The sequence below is a fragment of the Pygocentrus nattereri genome, chromosome 4 (genome assembly GCF_015220715.1).
Source record: "Pygocentrus nattereri isolate fPygNat1 chromosome 4, fPygNat1.pri, whole genome shotgun sequence".
NCBI lineage: Eukaryota > Metazoa > Chordata > Actinopteri > Characiformes > Serrasalmidae > Pygocentrus > Pygocentrus nattereri.
In genome coordinates this window covers 36,383,445-36,401,654 of record NC_051214.1, presented here as the reverse complement: position 1 = coordinate 36,401,654, position 18,210 = coordinate 36,383,445, and the positions used below count along the sequence as shown (strand labels likewise).

At 41.7% G+C, this 18,210-nt stretch overlaps 1 protein-coding gene across 10 annotated transcripts in view; it reads left to right on the top strand.

Annotated features, from left to right (window-relative positions):
- The window catches only part of myt1la (myelin transcription factor 1-like, a), a 78,389-nt gene that overhangs the window by 36,877 nt on the left and 23,302 nt on the right, over positions 1–18,210 (top strand). For all 10 annotated transcript variants that reach the window (XM_017682469.2, XM_017682522.2, XM_017682483.2 and 7 more), the window contains exons 6-8: positions 9,191–9,663; positions 11,316–12,290; positions 17,744–17,878. In XM_017682469.2, the coding sequence (XP_017537958.1) occupies positions 9,191–9,663; positions 11,316–12,290; positions 17,744–17,878 (1,583 nt within the window). The remainder of the gene's footprint in view (positions 1–9,190; positions 9,664–11,315; positions 12,291–17,743; positions 17,879–18,210) is intronic.

The window sequence follows — 18,210 nt, the reverse complement described above, 5'->3', positions numbered from 1 at the left end:
CCTCTCTCTCTCTCTCTCTCTCTCTCTCTCTGTCTCTCTCTTTCTTCTCTTTCTCTCTGATGGATGACTCACATGCGCTGGAGCCCGGAGCTGTATAATTCAGGGCCTGACAGGTAGCACTCACTAAAAGGATGGGCACTGAGCCAAGAACTGGTGGCGAGGGCCAGCAAGTGGTAGAGTTACACCCCTTTCTCTCTCTCTCTCTCTCTCCCTCCATCTCTCTCTCTCTCTCTCTCTCTCTCTCCACACCAGTCTGTCTGCCCTCTCCTTCTTTGAGCTATCTACAGATGACTGGCTTTTTTACGCCTGCCTCTTTCTTCTGGGTGTCTGTCTTGTTTTTCTCTGCTTCAAAATGCAGCAGAAAGGCTAGGACTGGAATGTTTTTGTAGAAACACACAAGACAAAGCCAAGGTGCAACTATAGGTGATAGATCACACTGAGATCTTTTAAAGGTAGTTATATCCTACATTTTCTGTGTATTTTTCCCCAGTCCATCTGATAACATTTGCTGTAGCAGAACATCAATGCACAAGCCTCAAGAGCATATTATTATGTTGCTGCTGTCGGAAGAAAACTTTGTATCTCCATTTTTGTCGTTTTTCAGTTTTTGCCCTATTTTGAAAATGCCTGTTGTCCTTTACATTATATGTAAATTTCATAAAGAATGGACCAATGTCAGCAGTACAAAATTAAAAATATGTTTTTTTAAGTGATCTTCTCTATATAGAACCATGAATACTCAAAATACTTTTGCATTATTGAAGGGATCTTTGGATTTTGAAATGGTTCTTCAAATTGATGGAGACTGTGCTGTAGATGGTTCTTTATAGAACCTTTTTTAAAAGGGTGCCATAAAGCACCAAAAGGATTCTGTTATTGTTACGATATGAGCTTGTAACAATAGCAGAACCATGTTTGGTGCTATATAGAACATGTGTGTAGCAAACATCTTTCTCATGTGTGAAATCTTTTTCAATGCAGGACTAAAAGGAGTTTTAAGCACAGATCAGTAACCATTCCAGTGGCTTTTCCACATGGACATGATTCCACACAGAATGTCAATATTTTGCCACCTTATCCTGCATTTTATCATAAACAAAAACAATCAAATAAGTCGCGTTCCCTTACATGGGCACAAAATAGTTTTAAACAGTGCATTTTTTCAATCCAAAGTCAGATGGATAAACCTGCACCATGGTGTTTGGATCTGTATCCTCATAGCTAGGCAAATGTTAGTTGGCTCCTCTCTCCTTGTTAGCAGCAGTCCAGCCTAGATAAATGGGCTATACACTCAAACAGTGCCACAAACCACAGTACTGGTTTGCCACTCTGTTGATACACATGTAGAAGATAAAACCTCAAGTCTGACAGAGCAAAGTCAAATGACTGGTGTTGGAGTGAAAGAAAGCTGAAATCACACCTGTTCTCTGGGATTTGAACTGTGGCATGCTAGGCAAAGCTAACACTAGCATAGTTAGCAGACTAAAGGTGTCACCCGCAACAGTACAAGTACATTTCCATCTAATCACTATGGAAAGGCACAGTACAGCCTTTTTACAGCATTTTGCTCTACAGTGTAGCCTATGTAGGCTAAATGGTCTATTTCCCTTGCACCAGTAAGAACACGACACATAATCAAACCCTGATAATGAGAAAATTAACCATAGCTGGCATTTAAGTTTACACATGCAGATAGAAGGGGAGTTGCATGTTTGTGATTGCATGGTGACTTTATTTTAAAAAGGAGAGCAGAAGAGTGCAGCAGGGTGAGTTAACTCAGATAGGTCATCAGGTTAGCTAGCAGCAAGTCACTACCTTTCAATCTTGGGAAATATCAAGCGAATGCATTCGTCAGAAAGTAGCCAACATGTCTAAAGAAATAAAATGTCTAAAGAAATAAAGAAACTGTTGCACAGTAACAATTATTACTGCATGATAGATATTTACTGTAAAATCTTTGTGCTTACATTAAAAATGATGTGTATGGATACTGTACACTTCATCTGATTTATTTAGCTTCCAGCCACATACTAAAAAGGCAAGTATTTACCTACCAAAAATTAATAATACATTTTTTATAGTTGTTCACCTGTTCTTTACCCATTTGAATTACACATGCTGTACCTTTAAGAATGATTTATGCAAATGACCTCTGATCTAAATGGCTGGCCTGTATTGGGTCTTACTCAAAAAGCTATTTGACCTGACGCACTGCCTGTAACCACAACATACATGGGCCAGGCTCAACTGCTATAGGCTTATTAGGTATATGTACATACATATATTGGGTTTTGTAACATCACAAAAGCAGTAAATTTAAAATGGTTTTGGACTGGGAAGTGAATCATGCTATTTCATTTATATCAGTTTTTTTTTTTTTAAATGAGGACATTCATTTTTCCAAGATATGGGCTTTTTGAAATGTAGCACTGTCTATATACCATTGTGCACAAATAGGTGCAGTTTGAATTGAAAAATGCAGCGTATAAAATACAAACCAACAATTTGAACACACTATTTTCCTTGGCTATTGTGACCATAGCCCATTATTAGCACTGTAAAAGGAGAATGACACCAGACGGAGGCCACCAGGCAGGACTGATTAATAAAGATGAATAAAGCCCTGGACTGATGGACAGATATAGATTCCGACATTTCATTTACAGCATCAAGCACTAATTTACACCTTTCTATGTAGCAGGAGAGAAATCATGTTCATGCGCTAGTTAGTTACTAACCAACAGCACGCCAGCAGATGGGCTCTGGACTGTGTGGGAGGCATATGCCATCTTTTCCTCTCTCCCTGTCTCCTTCTCTCTCTCTCTCTCTCTCTCTCTCTTTCTTTCTGGGTCTTGAAGACAGAGATTGTGCAGTCTGTTGACTTTGCCGCTTGTCAAGTCGCTCCAAATTGCCTTTGCTATACATGCGAAGGGTTTGTTTGTTATCTGACTGGTATGTAATTTGCCCAAACTGTTTATTCAACTGAAAGACTCAGCCAGATGTCTCTTTTATTTGAACTAAGAGCTCATATATGTACATATATGTAAGCTTGCGTGGGTGTGTGATCATATGCCATATAGACGAATACAGTGACCCATGCTCAACCTAGACCACGGCCTCCTCTCACTCTCTAAAGCTTAGAACCTGCTGCAGGACTATTTCTAAACCCTTAGGACACATCTGTGAATCCTGGTTTCCCTGCTCTCTTCAATGCCTACATAATTAGTTTCATAGTTTAATGGTAAGCCTAAGTAAGTCTAGTGTTTATGTGGTTAACCTGCGTCAGAATTAATATAAGGATTTTTTGTTTCTTATGTTAACAGACTAGCAGGCTTTAGCCACATGGAGAAGAACATCTGTCAACTTTTGAAGTGAAGCTACAGGAGGGATCTACAATATCACAATTGTCAGTCTTTTGTGCTAATGTCTCAGATTAAGCCCAAACCTAGAAGAATTTCCAATGGTAATACAAGATTTGCACTGCAGTTTAGTCTAGATGTCAAGACTAGACTTGTAACATTGGTGTAAGGATTTGGTTGCATTCAGCCACATGAGCATTAGTGTATCAGGTACTGATGTAGGATGATTAGTTGTGGATCAAAAATTGTATTCTAACTCATCTCAAATGTATTTGATGGAGCTCCATCACTCCAGAGAACCCAGTTCCACTGCTGGCCAGTGCTGGAGGTCTTAGCAGACACTTGTTATTAGCCATAGGGATAAACAGACAAGGCACAAGGGAACATGCAAAACACTGTATATACATTTTCTGAATGTGAAATGAATTGTGCCAAATTGTGTCAAACTGTGTAATTCAGCTGTGCAAACATGAGGCTGAGAGGAGAAGGCCATAGTGCCCACAGCAGAGAGAGAGAGAGACTGATGGAGCCTCAGAGATAGACAGAAGCCTCCAGAAAGCTCAGCATCGATGCCTCTTTTGTTCTGCTGCTGGAGCGGGAGGATGAGGGAGGGGGAGATGCCTGTCAGACTCCCAATCACTGCTTTCTTTCTCTCTCTCTCTCTCTCTCTCTCTCTCTCTCTCTCTCTATCTCTCTCTCTCTCTCCCTCTCTCTTGACTGCACACACTCTCTTTTCTCTCACTCTCCGTCTCTGTCTGTCTGCTCGAGTGGCAAATCCTCGCTCCAGAGGGGTAGATCACCATGGCGACGGTGCCTTGTCTCGCATGCCTGTGGATGCTGCAGTGTATAGAGACACTGAGGCTATGCGCTCGCTCCTATGGCAACTCGCTCCGGCAGAGGCAGCAGCGGGCCTCCAGCTTTGTGGAGCTCCAGGGCTGTGGGATATGTGGGATAGCACACTGCAGTAACAACAGGCCAGAACCTCAAAAGGACCCATGGCATTCAGACCAATTAAAGCTGAAAGAAATAAGAAAAGGTGACATTTTCAGTAGGCTAATATTAGCTGTTTCTGTATGGCTGGAAAAAATCTCCTACTTTTGACAGTTTTCTCAAATTTTTGCAAAAGAAAAGCAAAAATAATTTGTACTTTTCAAAATTGTAATAATAATTGCAATAATAAGAGAATTTTATGTTTAAGTGCTGTAAATTTACAAGAAAAAAGATTTTCAACAGTGCCTCTCAAGATCATCAGAATAGAATAGAATAGAATAGAATAGAATAGAATAGAATAGAATAGGCTCCAGCAAACATTGTAGCCTTTTTTCTTCTTTTTTTTCTTTTCTTCTCTTTTCTGTTGGCATTAGTAGAGTTCATCAGAGCATTTGTCCGCCAGGCTGAAGTCATTATTTCTCTCAGCAGTGCTGAAAGTCTTTCTCTTTCTGTCTCTCACTCTCTCTCTCTCTCTCTCTCTCTCTCTCTCTCCATGTGTCTCCCTCTCTCTCTCTGCGTAATTACAGCAGTCCCACTCAAACCCTGCCTGCACTGCTCCCTCATTCAAATGTGGTTTAATTACCTGTGGAATTTTAATTGGCGTGGCCTGCCAGTGGGAAACGCGAAGGTGTCCAAGGTCATTGCGAGTGGCTCACGAGCACTCTCCCCCACACAGACACTGTTGGCTGCCTGCCCACCAAACACACCACACAGTTCTGGAGCTCATATGTTCCGCTCGTGTGGCGTACGTAAATGAGGTGGTGGAAGACAGACTAAACTAAGAAATTTGAGGTGTGCCACTGCTGGCAGTTTGAACCTTTTTTAATGAATGGTGAAGACATACAGAGACTAAGCATATTGTAACATACTGTCTGTCTCTTATAACTGAACACTGTATTTCCAAAGTATTGACTAAAATAGTTTTACTATATGCTTGTTCAAGTAATTTAAGGACCATTTTTATTGGTAAATTTATCATGAAATATTCACAGAGTGTAAGGGACTTATGGGGTTTTAGGGGGTTGGATGGCAGTTGTTATGGCAGTTGAGCATAAAAGCCAAGCATATTCAAAACATATATATATATATATATATATATACTGCTCAAAAAAATAAAGGAAACAACACAATATAACTCCAAGTAAATCAAGCTTCTGTGAAATCAAAGTGTCCACTTAGGAAGCAACACTGATTGACAATCAATGTCACAGCTGTTGTGCAAATGGAATAGACAACAGGTGGAAATTATTGGCGATTAGCAAGACAAACTCAATAAACGAGTGGTTCTGCAGGTGGGGACCACAGACCACTTCTCAGTACCTTTCTGCTTTTTGGCTGATGTTTTGGTCACTTTTGAATGTTGGTGGTGCTTTCACACTCGTGGTAGCATGAGACGGACTCTACAACCCACACAAGTGGCTCAGGTAGTGCAGCTCATGCAGGATGGCACATCAATGCGAGCTGTGGCAAGAAGGTTTGCTGTGTCTGTTAGCGTAGTGTCCAGAGGCTGGAGGTGCTACCAGGAGACAGTCCAGTACACCAGGAGATGTGGAGGAGGCCGTAGGAGGGCAACAACCCAGCAGCAGGACCGCTACCTCCGCCTTTGTGCAAGGAGGAACAGGAGGAGCACTGCCAGAGCCCCGCAAAATGACCTCCAGCAGGCCACAAATGTGCATGTGTCTGCACAAACGGTTAGAAACCGACTCCATGAGGATGGTATGAGGGCCCGACGTCCACAGATGGGGGTTGTGCTCACAGCCCAACACTGTGCAGGATGCTTGGCATTTGCCAGAGAACACCAGGATTGGCAAATTTGCCACTGGTGCCCTGTGCTCTTCACAAATGAAAGCAGGTTCACACTGAGCACATGTGACAGACGTGACAGAGTCTGGAGACGCCGTGGAGAGCGATCTGCTGCCTGCAACATCCTTCAGCATTACCGGTTTGGCAGTGGGTGAGTAATGGTGTGGGGTGGCATTTCTTTGGAGGGCCACACAGCCCTCCATGTGCTCGCCAGAGGTAGCCTGACTGCCATTAGGTACCGAGATGAGATCCTCAGACCCCTTGTGAGACCATATGCTGGTGCGGTTGGCCCTGGGTTCCTCTTAATGCAGGACAATGCTAGACCTCATGTGGCTGGAGTGTGTCAGCAGTTCCTGCAAGATGAAGGCATTGAAGCTATGGACTGGCCCACCTGTTCCCCAGACCTGAATCCATTTGAGCACATCTGGGACATCATGTCTCGCTCCATCCACCAACGCTACGTTGCACCACAGACTGTCCAGGAGTTGGCGGATGCTTTAGTCCAGGTCTGGGAGGAGATCCCTCAGGAGACCATCCGCCACCTAATCAGGAGCATGCCCAGGCGTTGTAGGGAGGTCATACAGGCACGTGGAGGCCACACACAATACTGAGCCTCATTTTGACTTGTTTTAAGGACATTACATCAAAGTTGGATCAGTCTGTAGTGTGTTTTTCCACTTTAATTTTGTGTGTGACTCCAAATCCAGGCCTCCATTGGTTAATAAATTTGATTTCCATTGATGATTTTTGTGTGATTTTGTTGTCAGCACATTCAACTTTGTACAGAACAAAGTATTCAATGAGAATATTTCATTCTTTCAGATCTAGGATGTGTTATTTGAGTGTTCCCTTTATTTTTTTGATCAGTGTATATATATATATATATATATATATATATATATATCACCTTTACACAACTAATCCCTGTGTGACTGTGATTTTCAGTGGAAGGCTGTAAATTCTGTTTGGTGCCACTGTTAACGTTAAATATGGGGTATGCATGCTGTAGTCAAATTGTTCTGCATTATTCATGAGATACACGATTTAGTGAATGCTCAGTCCATTATACTGTTAGGCCAGAATACGTTACTGCTGGTGGTCCTGATTTGTGCCTCCTAACCAAGCATGTGAGGAAGCACAGAGCAGTAAAAGTCACTATAACTGCTCTTGTTCATGTGGCTTCTGTAGTCTAGTGGTTGCTAGTCCTGATCCTGGACTGATTCATTTTTAAATACTCTCTGCTCTATCACACTCATTTTGACCATATGAATAGCTTATTAATGAGATGATGACTTGAATCAGGTGTGTCTGAGCTGGGAAAATGCTAAAATGAGCAGTTCAGGACTACTCAGGGGAAACACTCATTTATGCTAATGCACCTTGTGAATATTTGCTTTGGTAATCATTATTGTTCTATTAAGCAACAGATTCTGAAAGATGTGTTATCACTGAGATTTAGTTGCCTTTTTATACAAGTATGGTTGCTTTTATACAACAGGTGTGCTAAGTAAAAAATGGTAAAAAAGAACATAAACATATAAAATACATGTTTTAATAATTACATTTTCTACTCGAATGAATCAGAACTAATTTTTGCTGATTATGCTGGTTTATACCTGTTGATACTGGTTTATGCTGGTTTATACTAGTTCAGTGCTGGTCTGGTGTGGGTTTAGCTGGTCACCAACCGTGTTCATGTTGGTTGACCAGCACACCAGCATCCAAAACATTTGCTGGTTTTGCTGGCGACCAGCATATTAACTTTCACTGCTGCTGACCAGCACGCTAACATCCAAAACACAACTGGTTTTGCTGGTAATAAGATGGCAGAGTAAGTTTAGCCAGATTAAGCTAAATAACTTTTTTAAATAAACATCACAGTCTGAACACAGTGAAGGGAATGTTGTGGTAGGGAAATATTAAAACATTATTAAAGTGTTTTATCACTTTGTCTTATTAACAACTTGGTCTACTACTTTTGGGGGCTTAAAAAAGAGAATTGCATCAGGTGGCAATTTTTGCTGCCAAAGTCAACACTTATGTTCACTTTATTCTTTTCCTTTCTGAGTAATGAGCTTCACTTGTGCCAATATAGTAAGGAAACAGCCCTTAAGAGGCTGTCTAGGATTCCCTTAAGGGGTCAAGGGGACAAGGCCAAGTCAACACTTGTCAAGACTTGTTAAAAATGGTATTGAAATGGGCAGTAGAAGTCGTGTCTGCTTGAATATCTTGTTCATTGCAATGCATACAAGTACTATCAGGTAGTAGGAAACTGCCATAGCAACAGGTTCTAATATCCACCTCTTTTCTTTAAATAGGTTTTTCAGTGTCTTCTTTACAGTATTCAGTAACTCTGTGAAAATGTGGACAGGCACATAGGAGAAGGTACTGTTGTCTGCCTGTGGTTGTAAATACAGATTTTTGGTTCAAAAGTGGAACTGTGCGCTTGGCCTTTGATTTCTACCCTGCCAGTGTCTTAGCCAGGGGTTCATTTTCCACCAGGGGAGCAGCAACCTTCACCCCTCTTGACAAGCCACAAATGAGCCCTTTCATATGGAAATGGAGTAATTGATTTTCTGAATTCCACATTTAAACCGTGCATAATTGTGCATGCTGTTTTGGAGCAATTAAAGTGGAATTTCTCAACAGCTAATGATTATTAAGGGATTTGTGTAATTGAGGGCTGTTTGAATGAGCTTTGCTTTCTACATTCTGGAGGTTCAGTCGAAAACGGGGCTGGGCGGATTCGCAAAAGTGCCGTCTTGGGGGAACGGAGTTCAAGCGGCTCCCGCGTTTTCATGAATAAAAGTGCCAGTGGTTATTTATGCTTCGCTATGGCTTTAAACAATTCTAATATTTCTGTGTCTCTGAGGGGTTTGCTCTGCAACAGACACTCCATAGCCATTTAACTTTAAAGCATGCAACTTAAAAATGGATTGCGTCATATTGCGTTCAAAGCTGTTTCTAACAATGACTCAGTAGAACAAAGAAGTGCACCTTTCTCTTCCAATTTTTGTCCTTTGTTGTGCTTCCTGCAGTGTCTATGGATGTCCTTTGGCCAAGAAGAGGAAAAGCCAGGAGAAACCTCCACAGGAGCCAGCCACCAAACGCAGACCTTTTTTAACCATGGCTGACGGAGAGGCGGCGATGTACGAGGGCTACGAGATGGATGCTATGGACGAGGTCGAGGAGAGAGAGCAGGAAGACCTGGAGGAGGAAGTAGAGGAGGAGGAGGAAGGTGAAGAGGAAGGAGAGGAGGAAGAAGAAGAGTGCTCCGAGGACAATGACGAGCCTGGAGAGGAGGAAGAGGAGGAGGAAGAGGAAGAGGAAGGAGAGGCGGAGAGGGAGGAGGGAGAAGAGGTAGAGCAGATGGATGAGGAGGTGGAGGACGATGAGGAAGTGGTGGAGCAGGATGGAGATGATGAACAAGATGACGAGGAAGAACAAGAAGAAGAAGATGAGGATGAGCATGAGGAAGAGGAGGAATATGAAGATCAGACTCATCAGCGAGGTAAGACCTTCTCTCCGCTGGTCTGTGAATGGGAAAATTTAACACAAAACTCATCTTTTCTGTCAGTCATTCCTTTATACATTCTTTTATTAACATTTCACTGTACACTCTTGAAAACATAACGCTCCTAAATGGTTCTTAGCTTGAAATATGTGGTTAGAACTTTTAATTTTTTAATAAAAAAATATATATTTGACATTAAATTTTTACATAAATAAATTACTTTTTCATTAGGTATTATTTAGCCTTTCAATGCCATGAATGGATTAAAAAATAAATAAACGTTGACATCTGGTTCCTATTACCACAATTCTACCTTGGCTAGTTTCTGTAGAATTGTGCGTTTCCCATCATATCACTCTAAATGATTTTGTTTACATCTTAATACTTTAAATATGCAGAAATTTTCCCTTTAATTGGACAGTACTAATTTTGTTGCTTGTAATGCAGCCCATATTTGGCACTCCATATTTAGTGAACATGGCTGTCCAGGTCAACACTGTATTAATTTTATTAGATTAAAGTGCAGAATGTCATCTTTAATGTAAAAGTATTTACTTCTCGGTGATCCATATGGGAATTGTCCCCAATTACAAGACATCATAAGTAATTCGACAGTTGGCTGCTCTTTTGTTTTTTGCACAATAGGGCTATAGAGTTGATTCCACATATGGCAATTGAATCAGGAGTTTTGTTGCTGTTGGACTACTGTTCAACAGTAGTGGTTAATAGTGGGTAATAATACCTTTGCCCTCCAAAACTCTAAACCCATGATTTCACGAACACTTTTTTAACTGACATATGAATCAAGAAACAATAACTGTGCTGCAAAAGTCATTATTATTCTCATTCTTTAATTTCTTGAGTTGTTTTGAGCCACTTAATTGGCTGAATTACAGTCATATCATTGCACAGTCTACAGTGGACAAACGCTCTTAGTATTCTGACTATGGTGCTGTGCAGAACAGGGAACATCCCCTCACTCCCCTCTTGAACTTGGAGAGCAGCAGATGCGACTGCTTGCTTAGTATGCGTCTTAGCCTCATTCCCTGACTTCTACAATCGTTTCTGACAGTGTCTTCCAGGGCAATGGAGAGAGGAGGCTCTCTGAGTTATTAACTTTGGCCCCCCTCCACACAGACACATTGCCATTCTACAGGAGGTGTCAGAAACACTCAGTTCCCCCCTCCCCTCCCCTGTGGAAACGGGCTCCTCCTGAGGATATTTCTGGCTCCAGAAACGGAGCACCTCATCCTCTGCTTATCCCTGCAGTCTCATCCTGCCGTGTCCCAAATACAGGCAATACTGAAATCCCTTAAGGGGAAAGAGGAGATTTCCGGAGCTGGCTGTGCTGCTTACATGTCACTACATCAGAGAGGAAACCATTTCTTGCCATATATTACTGCTGGATATGTTTACATACAGATATTTTTCAAGGTTATGATACCTATAAAAGGAATCATCTCAGAGAAAACCTACAGTTGTCATAGACTTGTCATGGATGTAATGTAAAAATACAGTCTCTCCTGAGACTGTTGCATTCGTGAAAGATTTTTACTGAGGTGATTTTTACTGAGAATCAACTATTTGTACTGAATATGTAAAATGCCTTGATATGCTTATAAACTCTTTATCTCATTTTCTTTCATTAGAGAAAAAATATTCCAGTTGTGGACAATCAAAGCCCGGTCAGATGATGGAGAAAGACAACAACAACAATAATGCGACAAACGAGGAGTATGAAAACTATGATGAGCTGGTGGCCAAGTCTTTGCTGAACTTGGGTAAGATAGCAGAGGATGCCGCCTACCAAGCCATGACGGAATCTGAGATGAACAGCAGCTCCTCCAATAGTGCGGGTGAGGAGGAAGATGAGGAAGAAGATGAACAGAGCAGTCGGAAGGGTGAGTTAAGTGTGGACCTGGACAGCGATGTTGTGCGGGAGACTGTGGACTCTCTGAAGCTCCTGGCCCAGGGCCATGGGGCCGTGCTGCCAGACGAGGGCTTCCCCGAGGCCCACAATGGCCAGGCCGAGGAGAATGAGGAGGAGGTGTGCCTCAGCAGCCTGGAGTGCCTGAGGAACCAATGCTTTGATTTAGCCCGCAAGCTCAGCGAGACGCAGCCGGCTGATCAGCAGCCCATGCTGCAGCACAATATCGAGCAACACCTGCAGCAGCAACAACAACATCAATTGCTTCACATGCCCCGTTATGAAACCTGCCAGCCTGTCCCCATGGAGCAGCCCAGAACACTGGAAAGGAGCTACTCAGACATGGTCAACCTGATGAAGCTGGAAGAGCAACTCAGCCCAGCATCCAGAGGATACACGACCAGCTGCGTCGCCGTCCAGGAAGGTGATGAAGACACTACATCTGTGGCCTCAGAGCGCTCAGACGAAGCCTTTGACATGACCAAGGGTAACCTGTCCCTGCTGGAGAAGGCCATTGCACTGGAGTCAGAGCGGGCCAAGGTCATGCGGGACAGGATGCTGCCTTCGGAGCATGGAATGGGCCGCAGGGACCATCCACGGCTGCATGGGGAACATAGCCCCAGACAGAGTAGTGGAGCTGAAGAGCGCAAAGTCAGACTCAACCATGATGGGGCAAAGAGAGCATACTACCCTAAAGGTATGACTCACACACTTAAAACACTTGCGCTAGAATCATGCTGCTTTTATGGACCCATAACACCACTTGCAAAGTCATAATGTCAATTCTCATGCTTTGAAATATATAAGATTTGCTACATGGCGCAATTTGGTAAATACACTGCTAGTATTAGCTAAGTAGCTAGCTTTATCTACTTCGATTATCTTCCTAATGTTCTCCTTCAATGCAAAAGTGTTAAAGACCACCCTTTATTTATTTAATTTTCAGTCAAATCTGACTGCCTTTAAGGATAAAGAATTTTTTTAGTATTTACTAAACAAACATGCATCCTTTGTCTTTACTACAGCATCCATCATTTTCAGGAGACTTACTTTCAGATTTATTTCAGATCATTTCAGATATATTTTTCTATGCTTCTTGTAAACACCTCCAAAGTTCAGTCTTAGAATTTGGTTGCATTTTCTGCTTCTCACGATCCAAGTAATCCCAAATACATTCAGTGATGTTGAGGTCTGGGTGCTGGGGTGGTCAGACCATTGTTCTGAAAACACTAACAGCTTTTTTGTTTCACTGACCTATAGTGTTGAGTTGACTCCTCACAGTGGAAAGATGGACTGAAACAGCTGTCATTTTTTTCAGATGGTGACAGTTCTGATGGTCTACCAGGTCTTGCATGGCTGTTCGTGTTGTAAAATAAAACTCTAGTTTTGGAAATTCCTATTTTTCATACCTTTTATGTGCAAGTGGAACCCTAGCATTTAGTGCTCTGTGCTTGCTAACCTCAGCCATGAGATGTCTTGAATATGCAAATATCCTACGATAAATGGAACGAGGTACAGAACCTCTAAAGTTTTAATCCTACAATTATTGCTGTTTCAGTAGTTGTCTTAGCACTCAGTCTTAGCCATTGTCTCAGCTTGGTTTCCAACACACTGCGCCAGTGGCATGTGTTTGCTAGCTGCAGGACTCCTTGAGTGGGACAGACGCATTTTTCCAGCCGCTCTCAGACACTCTCATCGCAGTGGCAGTGACAGCGGTAGCGGCAGCAGCTTATGTTGTTAAAATGGGCCTGCATGGTAACATCAGAGGCTCGCCTTGTCAGGCATGAGTAATGGCAATCTGCACGGCCCGTTAGGACAGCAAATCTTATCCCTAGGATAGTGTCCACGGCCTATTTCTCCAAATCCACTTCGATTCACACCCACCGCCACTGGGAGAGAGCCATCTATGCCATGAGCTCTTATTATTATCCATGAGAATCTGACACACTGTATCAGCATAACATCTCACAAAGGGTTGTTACAGCGCTAAGAAGCCGTCTCTTCCTCTGCTCACCTCTGGATACTGTCCAATGTAATATAGGCCTTGTCTTTTTTTTTCTGCACAGCTTAGCAACCTGCTTAGTGTATGAAGCTTGCAGAAATATCCAAATAGTGCAGCTATTAGTCAGGCTACATTAAGAATTTACCATTCAGGATATTATACTACTGTTGGAGTGAAAAGATCACTACTTTAGTAGATCTACTGTGGGTCACTGCATGACCAGAGCATGTCATGAAGCTTTCTAAAGTAATTTGGAATGATATACTGAGTCATTTTTAATTTCCTGGAAGCAATCTGGCTGATAATTATGAGGAAAGTGTCATGTTTTGCGGTCTCAATGTCCTACGGGAACACATTATTGTTGCTTATAAAGGTGAATGATGAGATCAGACTGCACCAGAAAAAGAAAAACAACAATGTTTTGTCATTGCAATTAGAGTTCTCTTTTCTTCTTTGCCTAATTAAACATTGAATCACTTCAGGTAAAAGGTCAAGTTAAGATTAATTTCCATTTGTTTAGAAACAATGAAATGTATCATTTAGGAGAACTCAGATAGCTAATTATGGTGATAAATAAATGGATTGCAACAGGGATGCCATTGAAAGAAAAACATTCTATACAAGCATTGAAGGATTTTCAATAGATGTGCCATCAATAAAGTTCATGTAGCGAGGACTTTAAAATGTTTGATTACAACTATGAGGAAAAAGCTTTCTCTGTAATATTTAATGCTGCGCCACATACTGGTGGCATTGATACAGTACATATACTCCACAGGAAAGAGAGGGATACCAATGATGTTGTACACTTAGAAACTGCTCAGCAGTCCCAGTCAAAGTTAAGTATTTCCAGGCCAAGCTGTAAAAAAGCAAGAATGGATATAGGAAAACGGTCATTCCTGCTTAAATAAAACTCAGTCATCTACTGAAATGTCTCTCAAAATTTATATACATGCAAACAAACTGCTTGTACATACCTGTAAAAAGGCCCCAAATGATTAGTGAAGCAAAGCAAAAACATAAAGCAAACTAAAATATTGTGTTATTTTCTTCTAACTTGTCTTAATAGTTCCCAGTTTAAAACATTGGGCATTTTCATCATCTGATTTTAAAATTGAAGCAAAGTTTTGAACCTGTTTATACATAGGGTGCACAAGCTGAATTGGCCAAGAACAGAATCGACCAATTTATTAAGAGACCCTTATTAGTCCCACAACGGGGAAATTTCACCTCCACATTTAACCCATCCGTGAAGTGAAACACCACATACACACTAGTGAGCACACACACACTAGGGGGCAGTGAGCACACTTGCCCGGAGCGGTGGGCAGCCCAATCCGTAGCACCCGGGGAGCAGTTGGGGGTTAGGTGTCTTGCTCAAGGACATCTCAGTCATGTGCTGTCGGCTCTGGGGATAAAACCGATGACCTTCTGGTCACGAGGCTGATTCCTTAACCTCCACCCCACGACTGCCCATTTATTGATTGATTTGCAATTTTATGATGTAAATAGCATCAGTCTGGTAAATGCACTCATGCTATTTTTGAAAGCTACACTTATAACAGCATGTCATCATGAAATTATATGTGTATTTAAGTAGCCAGCTGCCTCTTAGTATCAGTGTAGCACCTCATTTGACTTTTTTGTTTAAAGCTACACTGTAGGTTTTGGGAATCTGGAGACCTTTCTGGTGGGCATTTGGGATTGCACGCAATGTGGAGAAGATCATTTTGTAGCAATAATTGTACTTCAAATTTTACAGTTCAGATTTTGCATTTGAGATCTAAACATTGAGTCAGACCTTCTTTTTGAGTCTATAAGTGTGGCATTAAATGTATGTATGAGTTTGACAAGACATTTGACATGGTTCAGAATAACTCCCACCAAATCCAGCTCAATTCCCCTAACCTTTAACTGATTATTTCAGGTTTTACAGGGCAACTCACAGCATTGTTAACTCACAGCATTGTTAACTCACAGCTGTGTGTTTTTTTGTCCTGAATCAGTAATTCTACTTCCTTCTATTTTAGCAAAGAGGTCTTACATAGTGCAGCTTTAAATAGGCTGAATAAACAAAACTGATTATTCTTTTTAAATATTCAAAATGCTAGTTTTATATATGTCATTTCTATTATATTTTCTATATATTTCTATATATTTTCTTTAAGTACTGGAATTGTGTGAGATGTTTCATGTGTTCACTTTGCCTGCATAGTGTGAGCTTTGGATTAAGAAAAACATAAGTTAATAAAAATTGGCCAAAAAAAAAAGATTGGCCATAGACTAATTTGGCTTTAAAAAAATCAAACTTGGCCACATAATTTCATGATTAGTGCCAAGAGCCAGTCAGATCACTCATCCACTGACAGCAAACTAACTCTTCTCTCAAACACTCACTCCACAGTGAGATGGAAGCCAATAACATGTCAGTAAAGGTCTCCCCTTTAAAACCGCACATGTATAACTTTGCAGCCCAATTCAGAATGAAGAAAATGGACACTATTCACCCCAAGAAGAACAGCGCATGCACACGGAGGAAGGCCTGATAAGCGAGCTTGACAACAGGCCTAGTCATTCTGCATTATCTCCTGGCTAATGCACATTTGTAATGAAATATGAAATGGCATTCTGGGAACATTTAAGAACCAGCAGTTGAACAGACTTTTTAAACAATAGAAATATGCAACGGCATATTGAGCAGACAAACCAGATGTGCTCCACAGATTTAGTCAGTTTTCCTTTCAGCCTCATTTTCACTGGGTTTAGTAAATGTGGCTATCACTGTTGCTGTTATCCATTGCATAGGAACATATTCACTGGTGCATGAGGAACAATAGTGAAATATAAAAATGTTTCCACATTAATAAAATATAATACATCTATATAGTTTTGTTTTCTGTTTGCTTACACTACATGTACAAAAACATGTAGACACCCAAACATCACATCAACATGTGCTTGTCTCATTCCAAACCCATGGGTACTAAAATGGAGCTTGTCCCTGCTTTGCTGCTATTACAGCCTACACTCTTCTGGGAAAGCTTTCCACTAGATTTTGGGACATGGCTCTAGGGATTTGCTTCCATTCAGCCACAAGAGTATTAGTGAGGTCAGGAACTGATGTTGGCTGATAATGCCTAGCTAAAAGTCAGCACTCCAGGGCGTCCAAAAGGTGTTTGATGAGGTTAAGGTCTGGGCTGTGTACAGACCAGTCAAGTTCTTCCACACCAAACTCATTTCTTAATGGAGCTCATTTTGTTCACTGGCACACTATCATGGTAAAAGAGAAAAGGGCCTTCAAGGCTACACAGTTGGAAGCACAGAATTCTCTAGAATGTCATCATATGCTGAAACATTGAGTGTTCTCTTCACTGGACTTAAGGGGTCCAAACTATGAAAAATAGTCCCAGACCATGATTCCTCCTTCTCCAAGTTACATTTGGCACTTTGCATTTGGGCAGGTAGGATTCTCCTAACATCTGCCAAACCAGACTGCTAGGTGGAGTTTCCACTGCTCTAGAGTTCAATGGCAGTTTGCGTTAGACCAGTCGAGCTAGTGCTTAGCATTGCGCATGGTAATCTTGGATCTGTGTTTGGCTGCTTAGTGATGGAAATCCATTTCATGAAGCTCCCTATGAGCAGTTCTTGTGCTAACGCTGCTTCTAGAAGCAGCTTGTAACTCAGTAGATCACTATAGATGATTGTTTCACTTATTGTTATTGTCTGTGAGCTTCTGCGGGTTAATGAGCAGTTGTTGCTCTTAAACGTTTCCACTCCACAATGGTAGCACTTACAGTTTACCAGGGCAGCTCTAGAAGAGCAGAAATATGTTAAACTGGCTTGGAAAGGTGGCATCACATGGCAGTGCCACATTGAACATCACTCTACAGAGCAACCCAATCTACTGCTAATGTCTATGGCAATTGTATGCACCTCTTAGCAATGTATGTTGCTATTACAGCTAAACCCACTAATTAGTGTCTACACACTTTAGGCCATGTGGCACGTTTTGGCTATAGTGGTAGTGATATAGTATATTTTATTAATGTGAAAACGATTTACAAATTCAAATCAAGAACACTCATGCATTGCTTTTTAGCACAGAAAACCTTTGGAATGTAACAAAGTGTGCTCTTTATCATGTGCAGATTCCTCAAGGGCTGAGAAAAAAGAGAGCAAGTGTCCCACCCCAGGATGCGACGGCACGGGCCACGTCACTGGCCTGTACCCGCACCACCGAAGTCTGTCTGGCTGCCCTCACAAAGACCGTGTACCACCAGAAAGTAAGATCTCTGAGGACACTTAACTTTTAATGGAATGTCTCGTTTGCACTTCTGTAATGACCATGGGTGTAGTTTCACCTCTGAGCAGTATAAGTGTGCTGTTGCATTTGTTAGACACATGCTCAAGTGTGGCATTCATGTGACGTGCTTGCTTATTGTTCTTATTGGTGATTGTACCTGGTGTTTGGTGCAACTCAGTGACTGTTGACACATGGATGTGTGTCTGTGAACGCAGTTAGAGAACAGCTCGCTTGTGTGTGCTGTGTTACCTTGAACTAGATATTCTGCATGTCACTGAAAGTGGCTTATCAGTGAGTGTGGCCTGTTGCTAG